Source organism: Pogona vitticeps, chromosome 4, assembly GCF_051106095.1.
Source record: "Pogona vitticeps strain Pit_001003342236 chromosome 4, PviZW2.1, whole genome shotgun sequence".
Taxonomy (NCBI): domain Eukaryota; kingdom Metazoa; phylum Chordata; class Lepidosauria; order Squamata; family Agamidae; genus Pogona; species Pogona vitticeps.
In genome coordinates, this window is record NC_135786.1 from 62,043,688 (window position 1) to 62,065,959 (window position 22,272).

A 22,272-nucleotide genomic window follows, 5' to 3' on the forward strand; every position below is an offset into this window, starting at 1 on the left:
ATGGAAACTGTCTTCGGACAAGCGCTGGCTCTACGGCTTGAAAAATGGGATGAGTACTGCCCCCTAAAGTCAGACACGACTGGACTAAAAATGTCAAGGGGAACCTTTACCTTTTACCTATATTAGATTGTTGCACAGAAAACTGTAGCCCTGGGTAAATGCAGACTGACAACACTGTAATGTCCTCTAGTAAGAGGACTTTCTAGCAAATCCTGAAGGTATCTGCTCCTAATTGTAGGCAACTCTAATGGATGGAGTTTTACTCCTTTGAAACACTCACTTTTATCTTAATTCTCAAAAATTGTTATGATTTACAGTATCCCTGAAAAAGCTGAAAGCAATAAATGCACGCCCCTTGCTGTGTCTCGGCAATGTCTATTGGACTGTAGTATCTGCCAAACCAACCAAGTACCAGTATTATTGGTATCAATACAATCTCATTTAATATAACTTGACTACATTTTAGTTTGTAGTTTTTTACAGAAATGTAAAAATAAGTAACCCAATACTTCAAATGTTTGTTTTTTGGATTACCCTTCTTATAACCAATTACCACTAGTTATCTTAGCCCAGAGTTGATGAGAGCTGCAGGTCCAATTTTTTTAGAGCTAGTTACTCATTTTGATTTAGAAAAAAGACTTATAGAGGCTCTGAAGATGGGAATGTTGTGTTTTGGTAAACTAGATTCTACTATTGCCATTTTCATCATATAAGTATATTTCCTAAACATTTAATACAAGCCTCGATTCCTTTAAACTTTAGACTAAAATCCCATACCCACTTAATTTTGGAGTAAGGTCCAATGAACTCAACGTCCAAAATCTTATTGCCACACACTATCATGTAAGGGCAATTGCATACATATCTTACGTGTTCCCTGGGCTGCTTGTCATACACTGAGTCCTTTCCCCGATAGCACAATTGGCTGTGCACTTCTCTGTGCATGCATGGTCGTGCAACAGGCAGCCTTGGAAATAGAAAATGTTACCCTTGCACGCACAGAAAAACAATAGGATTTTAATCAATATGACTTACCTCTGCAAAATACAGATAGGATTGTATTAAACCACAGTGGAAATCTTGACCTTCAACTCCCAGCATGAATGTGTTCTGTTCTTTTTGTCAAACACTATTTAGTGCTCAGATGGCATTTCATTTGGTTGAATTAATATTGTGATCAGGGAATGGAGAAGATCACCTCGTAGTGGTATTTCCTAAACAGCAACCAACAGGAGAAAGCTAGCTATGGTTGATGAGATTTGCAATCCAACAACATGCAGGAGGTGATATGTTCTTTTTCCTATCTTAGCATAACCACCCCATTACTTATTTTGTGGATAAAATGGAATAAGCCTGTTCACAAATCCCAATGAACCTTGTCTAGTGTGCGTGAGCAAGAAAGTAGATTCTGGTTTACCAATGATTTACCAGTGGATTGCCAAAGGGTTCTGACTTTCATTTGTCCAGAATAGCAATTAATAGGCCCCCATCACCAACTCTGAATAGCAATTAATAGGCCCCCATCACCAACTCTAAGCTGCTGAAACAAGATGGGACAACCAGCATGAGACTTTCTGTGCACAACATATGCCCCAAAGACCCCTATCCTTAACAGTTTATTCCCCATACTCATGAGCCACTATTTAGCACCGGCTTCTTAGTGGCCTTCACTGTGCTAGTGAAAAGTAAGGCAGAATCTGCAAGTGTAAAACCTCCCTATATGTGATCTGGTCTTGCTTCTAGTGACTCAATACACATATCCTCTATCAAAAGTTCTTATGCTGTACCCCATGACAACATCTAGCCATCATCGTCATTTAGTCGTGTCCGACTCTTCGTGACCCCATGGACCAGAGCACGCCAGGCCCTCCTATCGTCCACTGCCTCCCGGAGTTCTGTCAATTTCATGTTGGTTGCTTCAAAGACACTGTCCAGCCATCTCGTCCGAGCCATACCAGTTCCAATAGAAATGTATGCATAACATATTTTAAAAGATAAAACATCACCTCCACTAGTAATTATTGGAATTAACAAATTTATTTATCCAGACTGGAATTTGTGGTTAAGCAACAGGCAGCTTGATGCTATTTTATACTGCTTGTATATGCATACAAGATTTCAGGAGATGTGAGTATTTGCAGAAGAAACTACAGAATAAGAAGATTCTGTGGATCAGGCTGTAGTGTCACTTGACTACACAATGCCATCCTCAAAAAAGAATATATTCTTTCTGCTGAACTAAAGCAGGTTGAGGTTCTTGCTTAACCAATAAGGCCAAAGACACAGAGTGTACCAGACTATACATGTTGTAAAACAGACAACAGTCCCTTGAAAAACTGCATCAGGTGTATGTGTTTGCCATTACAAACAAAACTGTACTGTACTTAGTGGCCAAAAAATAATACATAAGCTTTTCAATACTGTAGTCTGCTGAAAATTTTGAGAAAGAATGCTAAAAATAGAACTATAGTTCATAATTTTTAATTGATTTCAAAAGATACTGGATGTGCTTGCATTTAATTTAAAATGCTTCGGATCAATTAGGTTTTTCCTGGAGCTATTAGCAAAGGGAGTAGCTTACAAATACTGCTACCCAACTCTAGAGCACCTAGATACATAGAAGGCTATACAGTATTGGAAAACATTGTGACAAGGAACAGTGAACAGGCACTTTAGCAGATTATCTTATTGAGGGTTCTAGCACTGTCCTAAAACAGATTCAGAATATAGAACTAGTGAGTAAACAATTTTGATCTAACACTAAAGGCAGCAAGATCAAGTGCAATTTTCTACATCAGATGGTAGTCACTGCAAACAGTCCTGTACTGCTGAACACATTCAGAGTTGAAATAACTAACACTGCTAGGCATAACTCCATTAATTGTGGGTCAATACAGGAAGTGCACATTTGTAGTGCTTTTTCATTTTTTAGCATCCAACTTATTTCTTTTCCCTGCATGGGCATTACATTTTCAGCGAGGACCTTGGCCCACATTTGTAGAGAAAGATGAAGACATATGTTTACTTATAAAAGTCCTCCAAAAATGTAAAGTTATGTAATATAAAAAAAGTACTGTATTGTATGTGGTTTCTCTCATTTCTTTAAAGATGTGCTAATTAATAAAGATTTTTAAAATTCAAACAAAAATAAAACATTTTATTTTGGATTCTTTTAAACTAATAAGTGATGGCAATCATTATCTTGAATGAAATCTTCTGTTTTATAAACTTCCAGAATTAGTACGGTTCATTGAAGGGATAGAGAGGATGTCCAGCATCTCGTGGTACCATTTTGCCCTCCACCTATGAAAGATAAGGAGCATGTTAGTTAAAAGGAAGTACTGTTGTAATGTTTATGCTTGTTAGGAAGTGGAATTTCACAATGGTAAGGAGAGATCTATTAGCACAACTATCACCCCTATTCCTCTGGTAATTTCTAAAAGCAACAGTTAAATGTACAGTGTGCTAGTTAAATCAGCAGGGTAAAAGGAAGAATTTTTCAGAGTCTGGTTTAAGTAAGAACTTATCAGTGCTGTTAATAGTAAGACCTTTTAAGAGGCTATTAATTCATGAAATTGCCATAATTCAGAAATGGCTTGACAGTACATAACAGATGGTTAATATCTCTTATGAGATAAAATTGCTCCCAGCTGGAGTTAAAACAACAACAATAACAAACATGACATTTCAAAATTAGAAGCAAGCAAGAGCCCCATTCAAACTGCAAAGGTTCTGACATGAATGTACATTTGGCAACATGAGTAAAATGTTTATTTTAAAAATCTTTTGATGGAGACAAATAAAAAACATACTGAAAGTGGTAAAACCTTTAGTGTTGTGTGATAACATCTTAAAAGAATGGAAAAGCAGCATATTGCTTTCATGGAAAGCTTGACCAATGCCTTTTTTAAAATGTGCGATCAAGTCAGTGCCAACCTACAGAAAACCTTTTTAGTTTTCTAGCTATACATTACAGGCTAAAATATTGATACTATAATGAAAGTATATTGCTTCTATATTGTTTTTCTCAGGAGGCTGGGGTGTGGGGAGGATTGCCTGGCCGTTTCCTGATTTTTATAATTTCCCTCTGCATCCCAGGCACCACTAGGGGGCATACAGCACCAATGGCATAGCTGATATAATCATAAAAACAAATCAATCTAAAATATGAACAAATCTGAAGTTTTCAAAGGTTGCATTGCAGAACTGGGTGAAAAAAGCACAAAAGGTCAAGAACAAAAGCTCAGAAGTTATCCTCAGTAGAAATCTTAACATTCTGCCATATATTCTTCTTATCCTGAAAAACTCATACTTCCATCCATCTTAACTCCTTTGTACACCCCAGTATGGAAATTTTGAAAAGAGAATGGGGTGCTTATGTTTTGCTATATGAAAAAGCACAGCTTAAGAAATACTGGTCAAGAAATACATTTCTCAGCATCACTTAAGATCATGTAATCGAAAATGTCCAAAAATAATTTCTAGGGCTCAATGCAAGGGCCCCATCAATTTAATGTCATCACTTATATCAACCTGGTTGCATGGAAAATTAAATCATTCCTATCTACATGGCAAGTGACTTACAAATGTTGTGACCTGCCTCTTATCGTGAAGAAGTGCATTTATGGTGGGAACCATACAACCCACAATTACATCTGATGGGTTAGGGATAGATTTCAACCAGTTTTGTAAGTTTACAGTGGTGCCTCGCATTACGACGTTAATTCGTTCCAGCGAAATCGCTGTAGAACGAAAACGTCGTAAAGCGATTTTAAAAAGCCCATAGAAATGCATTAAAACCCGGTTAATGCGTTCCTATGGGCTGTAAACTCAACGTCCAGAAAAGATCTTCCATAGCGCGGCCATTTTCGCTGCCTGTGCAGCGAGAAATCCGTCCCAGAAAACAGTGGGCGGCAATTTTGTTTACCCGGCGGCCATTTTGAAACCACCGATCAGCTGTTTAAAAATCATCGCTTTGCGAGAATCAGTTCCTGAAGCAGGGAACCGATCATCGCAAAGCGAAATTCCCCCATAGGGAACGTCATTTTGCGATGAACGTCAAGCAGTTTCGTCGTTAAACAGAGCGCCCGTCTTGCGGGGTACCACTGTACTTGCATACAACATCCATGTAGAACATTAAATCAAATGCTGCATTGCTACTAGTCAACAGCACTCACAATAGCTAATCATGCTACTTAATTAACTTATAAACTATACCGCAGGACAGCTTGTGTTCTGCTGTAACTATTGTTGCTTAAATATCTGAATATAAGGGAATAATAGAGGAACTCAACGAACGTATGGATCTGGCTGAAAGGGTAAAAGGCTGAACATACTCATAGAAGGCTTATGATATATAGTTTCAATTATGGTGAACATGCCTTACACACAAAATACTGTAAAAGCAATAGTACTTACTGTAACCATTGGCACAATGTATCGCCAGTTCTTATTCAGGCTCCCAATAAAGTTAATTTCTTCAGGTGTCAGACTGAAGTCAAACAACTAAAACCAGAAGCAGATACTTTACTACGTATTCAGGACAAGGCTTTTCACCTATGAGCCCCTGTTTCTCTGCTAAAATAAATTCCATTTATACTGTGCATGTTAATACAAATCTACTAAGGAACATGAGCTAGACAATATAAATGTTTATTTTACTTATATATATCTATATATATCTATATATAGATATAGATATATAAAATCTAAGCAGTTATAAGCCAAGTACAAAGCATGTGTTCTTCCTTTTCTGGTCTCCACTTTAAATTATAGATAAGGCTAAATGTAAAGAAGCAGAACTTGTTCCTTGTTTGTTCTCTGTAAATCTTATTCCGTCTGGAGAAGGACAACAGCTGCAGAGGTGTGTAATTGTGACCCAGCCTACAACTCCGTAGCCAGCATAGGATTTGTTACATGCAAAGCACACTATATATTCTATTACCGAGTATCATTCTTTACCACATAAAAATGCCCAGCTTCCCGGAAGGGTCCATATTGTTAGCACTGTAGTTTGAATATTCCTGGAAACCGCTCGTCCCAAACACTAACTTCAGATGTTTAAACTGTCTTCACAGAATCTGGTCAAGGACAGACCATCCAATGGTGCAGCGATCACCCTGCTTTGGCTCAGTTAGAAGATTATTGGCATGTACCAATGAGAGCTGTTGGGAGGCAGAGCCAGAGAAACCAGAAGGGAGGAGTGAGTCAGAGTCTAGTCAGTGGAGTTCAGTGAGAGAACAGAGAAAGAGAGTTTGGAGTTTGAGGCAGAGAGAGTGTTTAAGGAGTGATTAGTCAGAGTGTGACCTGCTTTAATTAAGATAGAAGAGGTTAAAGTAAAATACAGAAGCTATGTGTAACTTTAAGAATGTGCTTAAGAATTATTCCTGAAACAACTTGTAATCAATAAAACTGTTTCTGTTTAAAAGTTCAGTACTGAATGGACCTCAGTCTTTCATAGGAAATATAAGTTGATAAAGAGATCAACTGGTGGCAGCGTGTTAAAGGGCGGGTTGAGATAGCTTCGTGAGCTCTGTGTTTGGTGAAACAAACACGGGCCACGGGGTAAACGCCACAAATAGTTCTACGTAAGTCTTTCCATGGCCTATGTAACCCCTGAGTGGTCATTTTTTTAGAACCAAAATGGGTTGCAGAAACTGTAGGTGTACCAAAGCAGAAGCTCTTGTAAGCAGTGGACCAAGATGACATGGAATTTCAAATTTTCCCCCATGATTATTTTGGAAAGATATGAACAGAGTTTGTCCGAATAAAATCCTGGGTTGGTATAACTCAGTGAGATAGGTTATACAGCTGAAGGGCTAGGAGTGTGAATTTCTACTGCTTCTTTGGAGAGGGGTAACCAAGATCCCTGATGTGTCTGGCTAACAGGGTTACGTGCCCTGCCACTTGCACAACCTTGGTCAAGGTATAGAGCTTAAGAGTACTGCCAGATGGAGAGACTGGTAAACCACTCTTGAGTACGTACTTTATACCTAGAAAACCTGGGTTGGGGATTGCCTTAAGTTGCAGTCCGCTTGATAGCACATAATTATTTATTATATTCTACACGGTATCTGAGTTTGGTTCCACCATCTAGAATATGCACGCTTTTTCTGTTTGGATATTGAGATAGAAGGAATATCTTAGGATTAATGAAAAACTTCCACATTTTAACAGGAGGCCTCATTCATCAGCTTTTCTAAGTTAAGAACTAGTCAAAAGCTAAGCCACGGTAATAAAGAACAGGGAGACATTCCACAGAATGAACTTCTTTGGAAAGAGCACTGCTGCTCAACTTAAAACCACTGACTTTAAGAAGAAGAAGAAAATGGGAATGAGTAGAATGACAGAATTGTTCTTCAGTAGTTTTTTTTTCTTTCAGCTTCGTTTTCTGGTCAAAACAATCCCCTCTTCATCTTTTAAGAAGCAAAACAAACAAACAAACAAACAAAGTCCTTCCCTTGAAAGGAACTACAATAACTGATCTAAAGCCTGCCTTCTGCTATTCCCAGATAATGCAATTTCCCAGTCATTCACATGTGCAGCCCTGCTCCAAATTACACATAAACATAACCCCCTATCAAATAAATTCATTTGGAAGAATAGAGGACTATTTACTACTGCCATTAGGAGTCACCATAAGAGACTGGAACAGCCATGCACCTGCTCATTAATGCAAAAGATTAAATAAAATAACTTTTCAAGAATGGTTTTTAATAAAGGGAGGAGTTGCAGCAGAAGATACTGATTTTTGCCTGAAAAGCCTTAGAGAAATATCAAAGGGACTATGATTATCTCATTTAAGTCTGAAAGGATTATGCAAGATTAAAACAGTCTTTGAAATGCATTTTTAAAATAATATATAATAATATAAAATAATATATTAAAGTGAGAGCATATGGAGAATTTGGGTCCTGTGGAAAGCCACTGAGATCAAAACTAGAAGTGAAAAATCTATTTAAAGCACTGAAAGCTAAAGCTTTCAGAGCTGTCCAGACAATTCTAGAGTCTGTCCCAATAATTCCCTAAGTGGATCCTAGATGTCCTTGGACTACATATGCCAGGAGCCTTGACCAGTTGTTAATGATGGTTAGGGCTTCTAGGAGTTGTAGTCTAAGAACATCTGGGGCTACAAGTGTGGAAATCATTGGTCTATGCTAAAAACATTAAACAAAAAGTGCATGCATTTGTATGGGCTCTAGTGAAATATACTGTACAGTACATGGCTAGAGTACATGACTTGATTATTAATTAAGCAGTTACTAAGGAAAAAGGCAAAACTGAAGCTGCTCTGATTCCTGAAAGCCAGATAGATATTCTTCTTCTGTTTCTTGGTGGTCTCTCTTACCTGGAGGTTTTGCAGTATGCGTGCAGGGGTAATACTCTTGGGAATGACAACCACTTTGCGCTGCACTTGCCATCTGTTACAGAGTTAAAGAAAAAGCAATGACTTCTCTATACAGATGAGCAAAGTCTAGAATGGCCTTTCAGACAAGGAATGGTATAAGCCATGGCCACTACTGCCTTTATGATTTTATAGCCCTCTTACTGATTCCAAGCCTTCTGCAGAGTTTAGAGCTAAATGTAACATGCAAGTTAGAACTCCAAACTAACTTATACCCAAGAATTCTCAAAGTAGATCCTCAAAATTAATGGTCCTTTGGACCTTGTCAGCATCTGTGTGATAAAATGAAGACTGGTGTCCGATCACCCTCTCTCATTCTATAGTATTTGTTCATTTATATCCTCCCTTTCTCCCTTGCAGAAACTAATAGCAATGGAATAAAATAAAATAAAGACATTACTTAAAAAACACAATTGATTACAGTATAATACTATCTAATGACTTACCAAATGAAAACAGCATAAAAATAATACAATCTAAAAGCCCTTTCAAAAAACAAAAAAAGAGAGATCTAATATTCACCCACCATAGAAATGTCCTTCCTCCTCAGCCAAAGGCCTGTCTAGATAAAAATGCCTTTGCCTGTTATAAGAATGACAACAGGGAGGGATCCAGACTAGCCTCCCTTGTGACAGAGTTCCATGGTCTGGAATCAAACATGGAGGACACCTTCTCTCAAGTTCTCATCAACTATGCCTGTGGAAATGGTGGGACAGAAACAGAGCCCTCTTCTGAGAATTTTAAGGTTGAGACAGGCTCATATGGGGAGATAAAGAGCTTCAAATAACCTCCTAGACCAAAGCCATACAGGACGTTATAGATCATAGCCATCACTTTGGTTACCCCTAATGGAGGAAATCCTGTTGTGCAGTTGTGCAAATACTCTAACTTTTAGGCATGCATTGCCATAAGTTTAAAAAAATCTCTGTATACGTTACCTGCTGTACAAGTCCTGTGACTCAAGCATGCAATAGGTAATGCTGATGGAGATTTCTTAACTTATGTCAATTTGCATCTAAAAATTACACCATTTGTGTAAACATGCAACAGAATTTCACACAACATTAAAATCTCCTTTCTCACTTGGTATGCTGTTGGTGACTCCAACATTTTTGCTATTACAGGAAGGAAACTGATTCCATATTGTAAGAAACTCAGCTCACTTTAAACCCGCAGCTACCATTGCCTTTCAAGGATCCAAATCATGTTCTATAAGAAATGGAAGTAGTGCTAACAATGTGCTTTTTAAATTAAGAAACAAAATGAAGTAACACAACATTTGGCTAGAACAAAAATACAGTACTAATACTGAGCTTACAGAAAAAGCTGCTAGATTAGCTCAAAAAAGACTTTCACCATCCACCTCTATCAAAATCTAAATCATAATTACCTGAGGATAATCTGAGCAGGAGATTTTCCATACTTGTCTGCCAGCTTTTTTATCCCAGATTCCTCCAGCAGGACTGGCTCATCCGGGTGTTTCCACATCCGGTCTGGTGACCCAAGAGGGCTGTAAGCAGTTACTACCAGCCCTCGCTGATGGCAATGAGCTATCAGTTCATTCTGCGCCAAGTAAGGGTGACATTCCACCTGCTCAAAGCAACATTTGGTAATAAGTCATCTGCTAGAGACTATACATCAGAGAATTAAAACAGTGGATTTCAGATAAAGGTCAACTACTCTGTGACCATTAGGAAAAAAAATGCAGGGTACCAAGAAAATCACACTTCCACATGAAATGCTTTTTTTGTAGCAAAGGAGGAACTAATCTTTTTAGTTACATTCTGCCTGATAATAACCCACCTGGCATTTCTATCTGTAGATGGAGAGGAAAAAGGCATTTGAAACACAGGCAGAAGCAGCAACAGTATGGCTACAAACCACATTTATACCTTGGAAGAAAAATATCAGAATTAAACAAAACTGAAAGTAGATGTGTAGGGTATGCTAAGAGATCAAGGGGAAGAGGAGCCCTGGTTTTCTATCTTCACCTTCTCTGAATTACATGGAATCCTGCCTACGCAAACTGCAATTGGCATATAGTACAATTGTTTCATAGGCTTTTATAAGTAATTTCTCCAGTACAAATGCCATATGGATAGTAACAGAGCTAGCACAAAGCAGAGTAACAAGAGACATTGCTTCCTTCCAAACCAGAGTATACAGCCATATTATTTTGCCACTAGAGAAGAAAAACTTCAGAAATGCCTCTCCTCCTTCCTTCATTCCAATAAAAAACACAACTCTACCCTGTTTCCCTGAAAATAAGACCTAACCTGAAAATAAGCCCTAGCATGATTTTTCAGGATCCTTGTAATATAAGCCTTACCCCCAAATAAGCCCTAGTTAAGTGAAACCTTGCCCTCCACCATTGTGCAGCAACCAGAAGAAGATGGCATAACTGTATTTGAATAAATGTAGATCGTTGTACATAAAAAAAATAAAACATCCCCTGAAAATAAGCCCTAGAGCATTTTTGGAGCAAAAATTAATATAAGACCCTGTCTTGTTTTCAGGAAAACACTCCAATGACTAAAATAACTAACAATGTGCTGCCCTTTCATGTCACACGGAAAAACTTGCTGCCCAAAGTAACAGACTCACTCTGCCTAATGGTAGGTGTGTCTCTGGCTTGTAATCTATCCGCATCTAGTATTTCTGTACACCAAACCATAAAATCTGAAGGAAGTTGAAATATTTTTCTTGCCAAAAATAAATAAATAAGCTATTTATGCTTCTGCTCACCACTCAGACACCTTGTATAAAGGATTCTTATTACCCCATAAAATGCACTTTATTGGCAGACTCTCATTTGCAAATAACCTGTCCTACAGCATTCCTGACAGCAAGTCATGCTGATTCTCCAAAAAGATTTACTAGCAGAGGCCCTGGTTTTATAAGAATTTGTGTTATTGACAATCCTGCAAACCACTCAAAATTTTCAGTAAATCAAGGGCTGTTTTCCACTTTGATCACTGGACAGAATAGTTGTCCTCCAAGTATTTGGGCAAATGAATCTTAATACGTCCACAGGATAAAACAAAGTCCATTTCATGAGGATTCTCAAATAAAGTTGAAATAATTCAAGGCTTCTAGGAGCCTAAAATAGCTATTCTTGGATAGGATGTCTGCTACAGTCTAAGGATTGTGTACAGTACAGTACTTGGATCTTGCCTCCTTTCAATCCGCCTCTGCTGCAATTGTGGCTTCTCTTGGCAGAAGTGTGATTTGAATACTTATTCATTCCTAAAGATGCCTAATTTCACAGGAGACTACCTGTTGTTTCTCTGTAAGAATCTCTGCTCTACAATGCCCTTTTCCAATTAAAAACACCTACAAAACCAGCAGGCTGGGTGCTGAATCCAATGGAGAAACATTTATCTCACAGGACAAATGGCTCCTGTGTCTCTAATCTGCCTTTTCCATTGAGGTATGGTCCCCTCTCCAGAAACCTTTCTAAGGGGCAGGAGGCCCTCCAGAATTACACAAAAAAGCATAATAGCAGGCTGCAAGAAAGATCCATTAGGAGGTCCTCCTCTGACTTCCCATCTCTGTTGGATCCAAGAGGATTCTGCAAGCCAAAGAAGCCCTACCATGAACTTAAGGGTTACTCAGAATCCATGCTAATTACTCATCCAGAAATGCAGGGGGTGAGCTCTTCTGGAAAAAGGGTCACGTTTAATTCTACACACAGTACAAATAAATATGTTTAGGTATAAAAGTGCCATGCCGCTGTGACTAGAATACAAAACTTATGTGTTTCAGCATCAGAAATCATCAGGAAATTATCAAAGGTTGTTTTAATAAAATTAACCATGCACACAAAATTATAATTTAAGAATATCTTATCATACAGTACTTCATATTTAAGATGTCAATAATACTTCATTTATGTACTTATATCCTATCCTTTTCTTCAAAAAGCCCAGGATAGCCTTTTTAGCAATTTGGAGTGAAGACATTCTAAACCGAAACAAAAATTAAACCTCCAAGGATCAGAGCGAAGAAGGAGAATCAAAACAGAGTGAGCAATATGTAAGAAAATCAAAAAGAACCATGCTGAATGGACCACTAGGAGGACCAAAGCCGAAATCTACTCTATAAGAGAACTGAAGAACTATGTCAAGCTAGAAATCAATTCCAGAAATGAAGCAGATGAAGAGTGGTATAGATGAAGCCAGGAACAAATCGAAAGGAATGATGTGGAGCCAGTGGAGATGCTGGGAGAAAGGAATATTTCATCTAAATAGCTCCACTTTGAAGTAAAATGGAATACAGTTTGTCATGAATTTGATTATGAAAATTGTAAAAGTAGAATAGAGATGGATTTTGTTTCATAACAGCAACGAAACAACTAGAAGCTGACTGATGTCCAGGTGTTAATTAGGAAGGAAAAAATGTACAAGGTCAGTTCTTTTTCCAGCAGAAAAAAAAATCTAGAAGAACAAGATGACCCTTATCTTATCAAAACTCCAACGGACAAGGACACAACGGCTTAATTTAAGAAAGATGGGCGAAGAGAGAAAAAGAAGGACGAAGAAGAGAGATGGGGAGAGAGTTTGCTTGCACGACAGCCAGAGACGACACACGGAGAGAGATGCATCTGGCAGGACTTTAATTTGGAGACTGCGTAAGAATGTTAATTTAAGATATAGCTAGACTGTCTATTGTTTTCGTTTTATAGAGGAAATATCTGGTGGTGAAGGCTGGGGTATTGGAAATAATTAATGACTTATGCTTTAGTATGTTTGTTTGAAGGCTATCTTGTTTTAATAAAAGATAAAAAGACAATTTGTCTGTAAGTTGGCTCCTTGTTTAGACCACAGCTACTATGGTAAAATTGGCTACTTTAAAAATATATTATATGATCTGGCCGCGTTTACGCTACCAAATTAGGGTCCTAAAGTAATAAAAAAGGAAGAGCTGATCTTCCAGATTGTTTATTTAAAATCGGGACAGACTTGGGCGAAGGAGTGAGAAGTCACCTAGAGCAAAATTACAGGACCCGATTTTGCTGGCAATAGGGATGGATCATTCCGGATCCCTCTCTGTTTCGTGTAAAGGCAGTTCTAAAGAACGCTTTTACGACACAGTTTACAGGCTGAGAATGATGACTGAAATGATTGCATCCTTTTGGGAAAAGAAAATTGCCATAAATGTACATCCTGCTTGTGGAGCTAATCATCTTTGAAAGCCTATCTCAATCAGGGAATGGAAGAGAGAGCAAAGAAAATGGGTAAACTCAAACACAGCTTCTTCAAAATCAGAGTTTCATATAACTGCTGTGAAGTAAAATAAACCACCAAATCACAGAAATTCTGATCACATCTAGTTTGGTAGGATACATAGCCTGCATTCCAGAGACTCTTCTAGCCACTCCAGATACTCTAGTTTATACCTCACATTACTCCTATCTTTTACTAGCAGCTAAATACAGTAACCCCCTTTTTTGCTGCACACCTTAAAGTGATAAATAGGTCTGAGTGTATCAGAGAGCCAATGCTATCATGAACAGGCAAAATTCTCTGGAAAAGACAATAATGATAGTGGAAAAAGCAGGAAAAGAGGAAGACCAATTCCGAGATGGATTGAGTCCCTAAAGGAAGCCTGAGTTTACAAGAGCTGAACATGGCTGTTGAGGACAGGACATATTGGAGATCACTCATTTATAAAACTGCCTTAAGTTGGAGGTAACTTGATAGCACATAACAACAAATGCCGTTAAACATCAACAAATACCATTAAATATCAACAACAACAAATATCAGAGAGCAAAAGTGTCCTGAGCCATGAACCAGAGGCAGGATGGGATATTCCTGGCTGAATGCTAAGAGAAAAGGGCAATATTCTACTGAAAAGCTTCACCAGAAACCTTCAGTTAAACCTAGAAGAACAATTTAAAAGCTCTGAAGGTAGCTTTCTAGGAAAGTGAAGATGCTCTCTCTCCCCCCCCCCCGCACTTCTTGAGGGCATATAAAATAGAGATCACATTGAGGAATTTTATTTATCAAATTGTTTTAATGCTGAACCATGTGATGTAGGATGAGGAAGTTAACAACTAAACAGTCAGATTAATACTGGAGAGGGAAGTTAGCACTTTCTGTATTTGTTCATAAAAAGAAATCCATGTAACTAAACAGCTTATTTATTTTAAGGCAACAGATTCCTGTTGCTTAAATGTTTCTTCAAAGAAAAGGAACAAGTAAACGTCTTTACATCCTACGCATGAAACACTACATACTGTATTAGTTAATGCAGAACATTCCATTGTAAGGGTACAAAAACTGTTCCCTGGCACAGCCTCATGATCCACTTCTTATCTCCGATAACGATGACAACCTCAGGAAACAACCTGCTTCCTTTCTCTTGCTTCTACTCACCTGTAGTACGGCTGGCTTGACCGAAGCCACACTAAGGATATCATCAATCTGACGGCTATTGAAGTTGGATAACCCAATGGCTTTCACCAACCCTTTTGCTACCAGCTTCTCCATCGCCTTCCATGTTTCTTTGTAGTCAATTAAGTCATAACGCATTGTGCCATCGGGATTCTTGGGGAAGAGGTTTTCTCCCCGTCTGTTATAAAATTAGAGATCACAAACCCATTAGAAATGCTACAAATAGCTAATGCCCACTTCATATGAAGCTCTCATTTTATTACGCCTTCTATCTAGGAAACTCACGGAATTACTAAAAACCAATACATTATTAACTAAAACACCCGAAACAAAATAGAACTGCATACTATTATGAGCTTTGCAACATAATGGCAGTCCCCCTTCAACTATCACCCACCAGAAGAGAAAATTTATAGGACCCTTGTTAAGCTTAACTGACAGTGCTAGATTTGTGTTCAAAGATCTGAAACAAGCTCCACAACGCAGAATTTATGACCTATTTGGCCTCTAAGAATCTCAGTTTAACTTAGATTTCAGTTCTGGTAAAAACAATGAACTGGTAATATTTTCTGTAAACTCTAAAGAAGAAATAACAGGTTTGGCAACAAATCAGCAACTGTGCAGGTGATGTCAGACATTTAACTTTTCCATGTCTTCTACACCACTACTACACATTCCTGTGATTTTATGCACTTATCCTATTTTCTTGACACTCACTCAAAGGCATGTGGCCAATGCATGAGGTATAGGTCCAGATAATCTAACTTCAGATCCTGCAGTGACTTCTTTAAAGCTGGTTCCACATCTTCAGGATGGTGCTTGGTGTTCCATAGTTTTGATGTCACAAACAGCTCTTCCCTCTTAACAACCTTTTTAAAAGAAGAAGACAGGGAATCACTGTTCTATTCAAGAGGTTTTTAAAAAATTATGATCAAAACTGAAGGCATTTGTCTGTGGAGGAACACTATTCAATTACACAGTGATGCGGTACCCATGCAAAATGTGTCACGATTCCTTTCATTTGTATTTTTCTAAAAAAATTCTTAGATCTATCTATACTGAATGAATATTGCTTTTTTCCTAGCTCAGGGGTGGACAAAGAGCAGTTGTGGATCTACACAAACCCCTTCCAAGGCTGTCTTTGGCTGTTTCTTGACTGAAAACTAATTATCTGGCTCTCTATTTCAACCCCACATATTTTCCATATACTGTACCTATTATTAAAAATTGACACCTTAGAGAAAAATCTATTTTCAAGTCCCTCTTTTCATCACTGCTACTAAGAAAGTTCTTTTGGATTACGGTGTGCATCATTAGAATAAACATTTCAAACCTAAAGGTGCCATTGCTCAAGCAAAAAGCCTTGTGCCCCGAGAAGCTCTTCTTGAGGGTTGTAGAACTTTCTCAAACAGAATGGGCTTTGTACTACGAGCGGTATGGCTTGTGTACACTGGTACGGTCAGGGCCCTGCCACAGAAATTAAGTTCACAAATACTTATTGCTTTCTCTCTTTTTTTTTTTAAAAAAAGGATCTCTCTATTATTATTATTTACTGCAGAGATACATTCATATTTGCAGCTAGTAATTTTGAAATATTTAAAGTATCACCTTAAGTTTTCCATATTCCAATATAACAACATTGGAAAACAGCTTAATGTGAAACTTATCCATAAGGTCTAGTGTCGCAACTATCAAATTAGCGATACTATACAAATTATATAAACTGCTTCAATTCAACATGAAAATGGGATGAGGGCAAAAACTGAAATAATCCAAATTGACAGTTCTTGGTCATCAGGAAGGGAGCTGAGGGAGTAAGGATGAACCCCCCTGTGCTGGAGTTACACTCCCATGAAAACCCAAGTCTGCAGCTTGGGTGTACTCCTGGACTCATCCCTGAGCATAGATGCTCAGCTTTTGGCAGTGGCCAGGAATTTGTTTGCATAGTTTAAAACTGGCGTGCGAGCTGTGCCTGTTCTCTGATTTGGCTACAGTGCTGCATGTCTTTGTTACATCTCATCTAGATTACTGTAACACACTCTACATGGGGCTGCCTTTGGAGATGATTCAGAAACTTCAGCTGCTTGAAAATGTAGCTGCCAGACGGCTGACTGGGCCCAGTTATTTTTTTTTTTTAATATTTTATTTTATACACAAAAAAAATACACAAAAGAACACATACATAACAAAAATACAAAAAAATACAAGTAATAGTGCTTATTATAAACTAAATTCTAATGTGCACCCCATACCCACGGGACTCTATTTACTATAATAATTTTTTTCTTACAGATTACCTCTCCAAAATTGTATTGAGTATTCTTTAGAGGCTTTCCCCCTTCCTTTCACTAACACAAATTCCACAAATTTACCCCAAATATCATAGAAATTGTTACATCTTATTTCCCCTCTTTTTATTTTAAGTTCCATAGTCAATTTATCATTTAATGCAATGTCCCATACTTCACAATACCAGTCTTCAATTTTAATATAATTCTTGTCTTTCCAAAATCTAGCTATTAATATTCTAGCACCTGTCATAAAATTAGTGATTAATTCTTTCGAGTGATGGTCCAGATTTGTATTATCAAAAATTGACAATAAAGCAATTTTGGCATTAAAATCAATATCTTTACCAAATATATCACACATTTCCTTAAAAATCAATTCCCAAAATTTCTTAACCACTTTACATTCCCACCACATATGAAAATACGTACCAATTTCCTCATCACATTTCCAACATGCTTTGGAGTATGTTGGATTTATTATATTCAATTTTACAGGAGTCAAATACCACCTTAGACAGATTTTAAAAAAATTTTCCTTTATTCTTGTTGACATTAATCTTAACACTCTCATCCTCCACATTTTTGTCCAATCCTCTATTTTAATATCTGTTTTTAAATCGTTTTCCCAAATTAATTTTAAACCTTCTATTCCCCATTCTTTTTCCTCTTGTTCCAAAATTATATTATATATTTTACTTACTATTCCTTTCAAAGTTGTATCTTGCATATCTTCATGTGATGACAGAAATTGTTCGTACTTAGTAAGTTCTCTACATTTACCATTAGTTTTCAACCAATCCTTTGTCCAGGTGTCTAACTGAATAAGATTATACCATGATAGTTTATTAGATTGCAGTTTAGACATAATCAACTCCTTCGATCTCATGTTACCCATCCAGTCCTTCAATCTTGCAACCCTTTTATTCTTAAATAATTCTACTAAATCCTTTAAATTTGTAGGAAAGTTTTCTGTCTCAGTCACTAGTTTTAATGGTGAAGTTAAGGGACAAAACTTCTCTTTATATTTATTCCAAATATTTAACAGGTTTCTTAAAAAGGGGTTTTTAATCTGATTTATTGAACTTCTCTTTAGTATATTAAACAAGTATCCTTCAGCATTTCCATTTATTTCTGAAGATTCCATCTCCCACCAAATTAATTTTTCTTTATTGAATATAATATCTCCAATAACTCTTAACTGATTTGCTATATAATAATTTTTAACATTGGGCATACCTAAACCTCCTTTTTTTTGAGCCTTATACCAATATCTTTTATTTATTCTAGATTTTTTGCCTTGATTACAAAATCCATTAATTAATCCCTGCCAATATTTAAAATCCTCTTCTTCTAATCGTATTGGGAGCATCCTAAATAAAAAAGTGATCTTCGGTAATATTTTCATCTTAATTAAAGCGATTCTCCCAAACCATGATAGTTTCAATTTGGCGTACTCTTGCAATTTATCTTTAATTTCATTTTTTAATTTATTAAAATTTTTCTCTTTTAATTTTTGAGTTGTTCTAATTATGTTTATACCTAAATATTTGATAAGATTACACATTTTAACGCTATATTTATTCACAAACATGTCTTGCTCCTGTATATTATAGTTAAACATCATCATTTGTGATTTTTGCCAATTAATCCTTAAACCTGTTATTTCCCCAAATTTTTCTAAATGGTTTTTAATGTTTTCCATACTCTCTAATGGATTTTTAATAGTCAGTAAGGAATCATCAGCAAACAAATTAATTTTAATCATTTCATTTTTACCTGTTCCTTTAATTAATTTATCATTTCTTATTGCGTTAGCTAATAATTCTATAATCATGCAAAACAATATTGGTGAAAGTGGGCAGCCTTGTCTAGTACCTCGGCCTAGAAAGATCTTTTCCGTTATACCATCATTAACTATTATTTCTGAAGTATTATCTAAGTATAATTGATCTATAACACCTCTAAACTTTTTACCAAATCCCCAACCTCTTATAAGAAGTTTTAGTGTTGACCATTCAACACAATCAAAGGCTTTAAATATATCCAATGATAAAATCATTGCTTTTATTTTTTCTTTTTCTATTTCATGTATAATATTTAAAACTCGTCTAGTTAAATTGTCCATTTGTCTACCCTTAATGAAACCACATTGGTCTTCTTTAATATAATTTGCTATAAATCTATTTAATCTATTTGCCAATATAGCGGTAAAAATCTTAGCATCTTGGTTTATTAAAGATATAGGTCTATAGGATCCCGGATCTGTTTGATCCTTATTGGGTTTTAGAATGAGAATCGTTAATGAATGCTTCCATGAAGCTGGTATTGTCTCTCCTTCCATTATCTTATTATAAATCATTTTTAACTTAGGTATTAAAATGGTGCTAAAGTGTTTATAATATTCTGGACCCAATCCGTCAGGACCTGGTGTTTTACCATTTTTTAATTTATTTATGACTTCAGCAATCTCTTGCTCCTTGATCTCTTCTTCTAATATTCTTTTATCATTTTCTGATAATTTAGTTTTTAAATTATCGTTTATATATTTTTCTATACATTCTTTCTTTATGTTATTTCCTTTGTATAGTTTCTGAAAAAATTCATGAAAAATCTTCAATTTTTCTTTCATTATATTACAATTTTTACCTGTTTGATCTTTAATTATCCCTATTGAATTTTTTGCTCTTTTATTTGTACACATTTTAGCTAACAATTTTGAGTTTTTGTTATTAAATTCAAAAAAATGTCTCTTTAAATACATCAAATCTCTTTGAACTTTCTCTATTTCTATATTATCTAATTCCTTTCTCTTAGCCTGAATTTCTATTAATATTCTTCTATCTCTTTCTGTAAAAAATCTATTTTCTAAGTTTTTCAAATCTTCTTCTATTTTTTTCACATGTCCCTCCTTAATTTTTTTTAATTTACACGATTCTCTTATCGTTATTCCTCTTGTGATTGCTTTCATTGTGTCCCACAACAGGCCTGGCTTAGCACCTCCTGTTTCATTTATTGTCCATAATTCTAGCCATTCCTTCTTTATCTTTTCTATTATTTCTGGATGCTGCAGAATATTATTATCAATTCTCCATCTTTTGGAGTCTTTATAATCTTTCTTTATTTCAATCTCTATTAACATCAATGCATGATCTGTTATTTTAATAGGGTTTATTTCAGTATCAACAATCTTAGAAATTAAATCCTGAGATGTAAATATATAATCTATTCTAGAGTAAGTATTGTGCACAACTGAAAAATAAGTATATCTTTTTTCATCACCTTTCATTTCTCTCCAAATATCCTTCAAATGGTTATTTTTTATCTTTTTACTTAATATTGTGTTTCTATGATAAATATCATTCCGACTGTATGCAGTTTTGTCTTTTATCTTATCCATAACCATATTGAAATCTCCTGCCATAATAACATAACCTTTCTTTACCTTTTCCATTTCTTTAAAAACCAAATCATAAAATTCACCTTGTTTATTATTAGGTGTGTACATATTTACCAAAGTATATTCTTCCAACCCCATTTTACCTTGCATTATTATAAATCTACCATTACAATCTTTTACTACCTTTTCTACTTTAAATTCGCAGTTTTTGAAAATTATAATTGCTACACCCCTAGATTTAGAAGTTCCAAAATTTTTTTCATAAATGTCGATATTGTTCATCTTTAACTCATTGACTCCTTTTTCTGATTGATGAGTCTCTTGTAGAAAGACGATATCCAGCTTGTTTTTCCTCAACAATGCTTCTATTCTTCTTCTTTTCACTGTTGATCCGAGGCCTTTAACGTTTAAAGTTGCAAGTCTTATTTTTCTACCCATATGTGTTCAAAAGTTTTCTTTCCAATAGGTCCCGTGTGTAACCTTACCTCCCACCAACAACATAAAACAGACAAAACAGCACCCCATAATTGATTTTCACCAATTTTGTGAACATATACATTCGTATCCTCTCCACCATGGTCCCATGCCATGACCACTGGCATGAGCAAAAGGTGGGGGGGAGACGCCACCATCGTCCGGCGGAACCATGACCGGAGCCTTGCCTCTGATCTTTTCATTTAACTTTTGCATTTCTACTTAATGTTTAATACTACAATAGTAACAAAATAAAAATAAGAATAAGAATACCCTTCTCCTTCCCCCCTTCCCCTTACTGGAATCCTTTAAAGAGTTTATATTTAGTTTTTAGTAATTTTAATTTTGTTACCCCTTTTACTATCTAAATTTAGTGTGTTTAGTATGATTAGAACAAGAGTAAAATAAATAAATGGTATTATTCTATAAAGCTATTTTAAAAACAACAAAAAAGAACCTCAAAAATTAAAAGAGGGGAAAGAGGGGAGGAGAGAAACATATATATGTATATATATATGCACACACATACATATATATAAGAAAGATTTTATTAGGAGAAAGATAAAGGAAAAAAAATAAAAGATATAAAAAATAAGATAGAATAATAAAAAAAAATAAGAAAAAACTGGTCCATCTTCTTCCTTCTGGTTCAGCCTTCTAGTTCTTTGCTTGTGGTTGGAATTAACTCCTGACTTTCTCCTTCATAAATGTTCCAATCTTTCAGCAGTTGTAAACCTTGCTCGCAGGAGTGGATTTTAAACAAAATCTTGTCTTTCCAGATTTTCAAAAAAATTGGGTAGCCCCAATGATATCTGATGTTATTTTTCCTCAGAATTGCTGTAACCGGCTGCATAGATCCTCGCCATTTCGCAGTCTCTTTACAAAAATCCTGGAAAATCTGAATTTTTCTGTCCCTATAAACCAGCTGGTCTTGTTTTTGTCTGATTGCTTTTAAAAATTGTTCTTTCTTTGTATGATTCAAAAACTTCACAACCACTGGTCTAATACCGAGACTACTTGGATTTCCCAGGAAATATGCCTTTTCTATATCTGTTTCAATCAGATGCTGCGTGTCCATTATAGAGTTTATCCAAGCCATTATCTCCTTTCTGAGATCTCGGCCCTGTTGCACTTGGAAATTCATTATTTTAATATTAGACCTTCTGAGGTTATCATCCATAAATATAAGCTTTTTATTGGTATCAGAAATTTGCTGAGCCATGGACACAATTTCTTCTTTATTTCCTTGAACTGTATCACCAAGGTCCCTAATTTTGCTCTTCATGTCCTTTAACTCCTGTGACACCC

The 22,272-nt window shown here is 36.1% G+C and overlaps 1 protein-coding gene across 3 annotated transcripts in view; it reads right to left on the minus strand.

Moving 5' to 3' along the window:
* Window positions 1-2,018: 2,018 nt before the first annotated feature.
* Window positions 2,019-22,272, minus strand: part of AKR1A1 (aldo-keto reductase family 1 member A1) — a 52,982-nt gene continuing 32,728 nt past the window's right edge. For all 3 annotated transcript variants that reach the window (XM_078392833.1, XM_020783287.3, XM_020783288.3), the window contains exons 4-9: window positions 15,520-15,671; window positions 14,785-14,980; window positions 9,795-9,994; window positions 8,348-8,420; window positions 5,419-5,505; window positions 2,019-3,303 (exon numbers count right to left, since the gene is read on the minus strand). In XM_078392833.1, coding sequence (XP_078248959.1) covers window positions 3,238-3,303; window positions 5,419-5,505; window positions 8,348-8,420; window positions 9,795-9,994; window positions 14,785-14,980; window positions 15,520-15,671 — 774 coding nt within the window. In that variant the 3' untranslated portion in view covers window positions 2,019-3,237. The remainder of the gene's footprint in view (window positions 3,304-5,418; window positions 5,506-8,347; window positions 8,421-9,794; window positions 9,995-14,784; window positions 14,981-15,519; window positions 15,672-22,272) is intronic.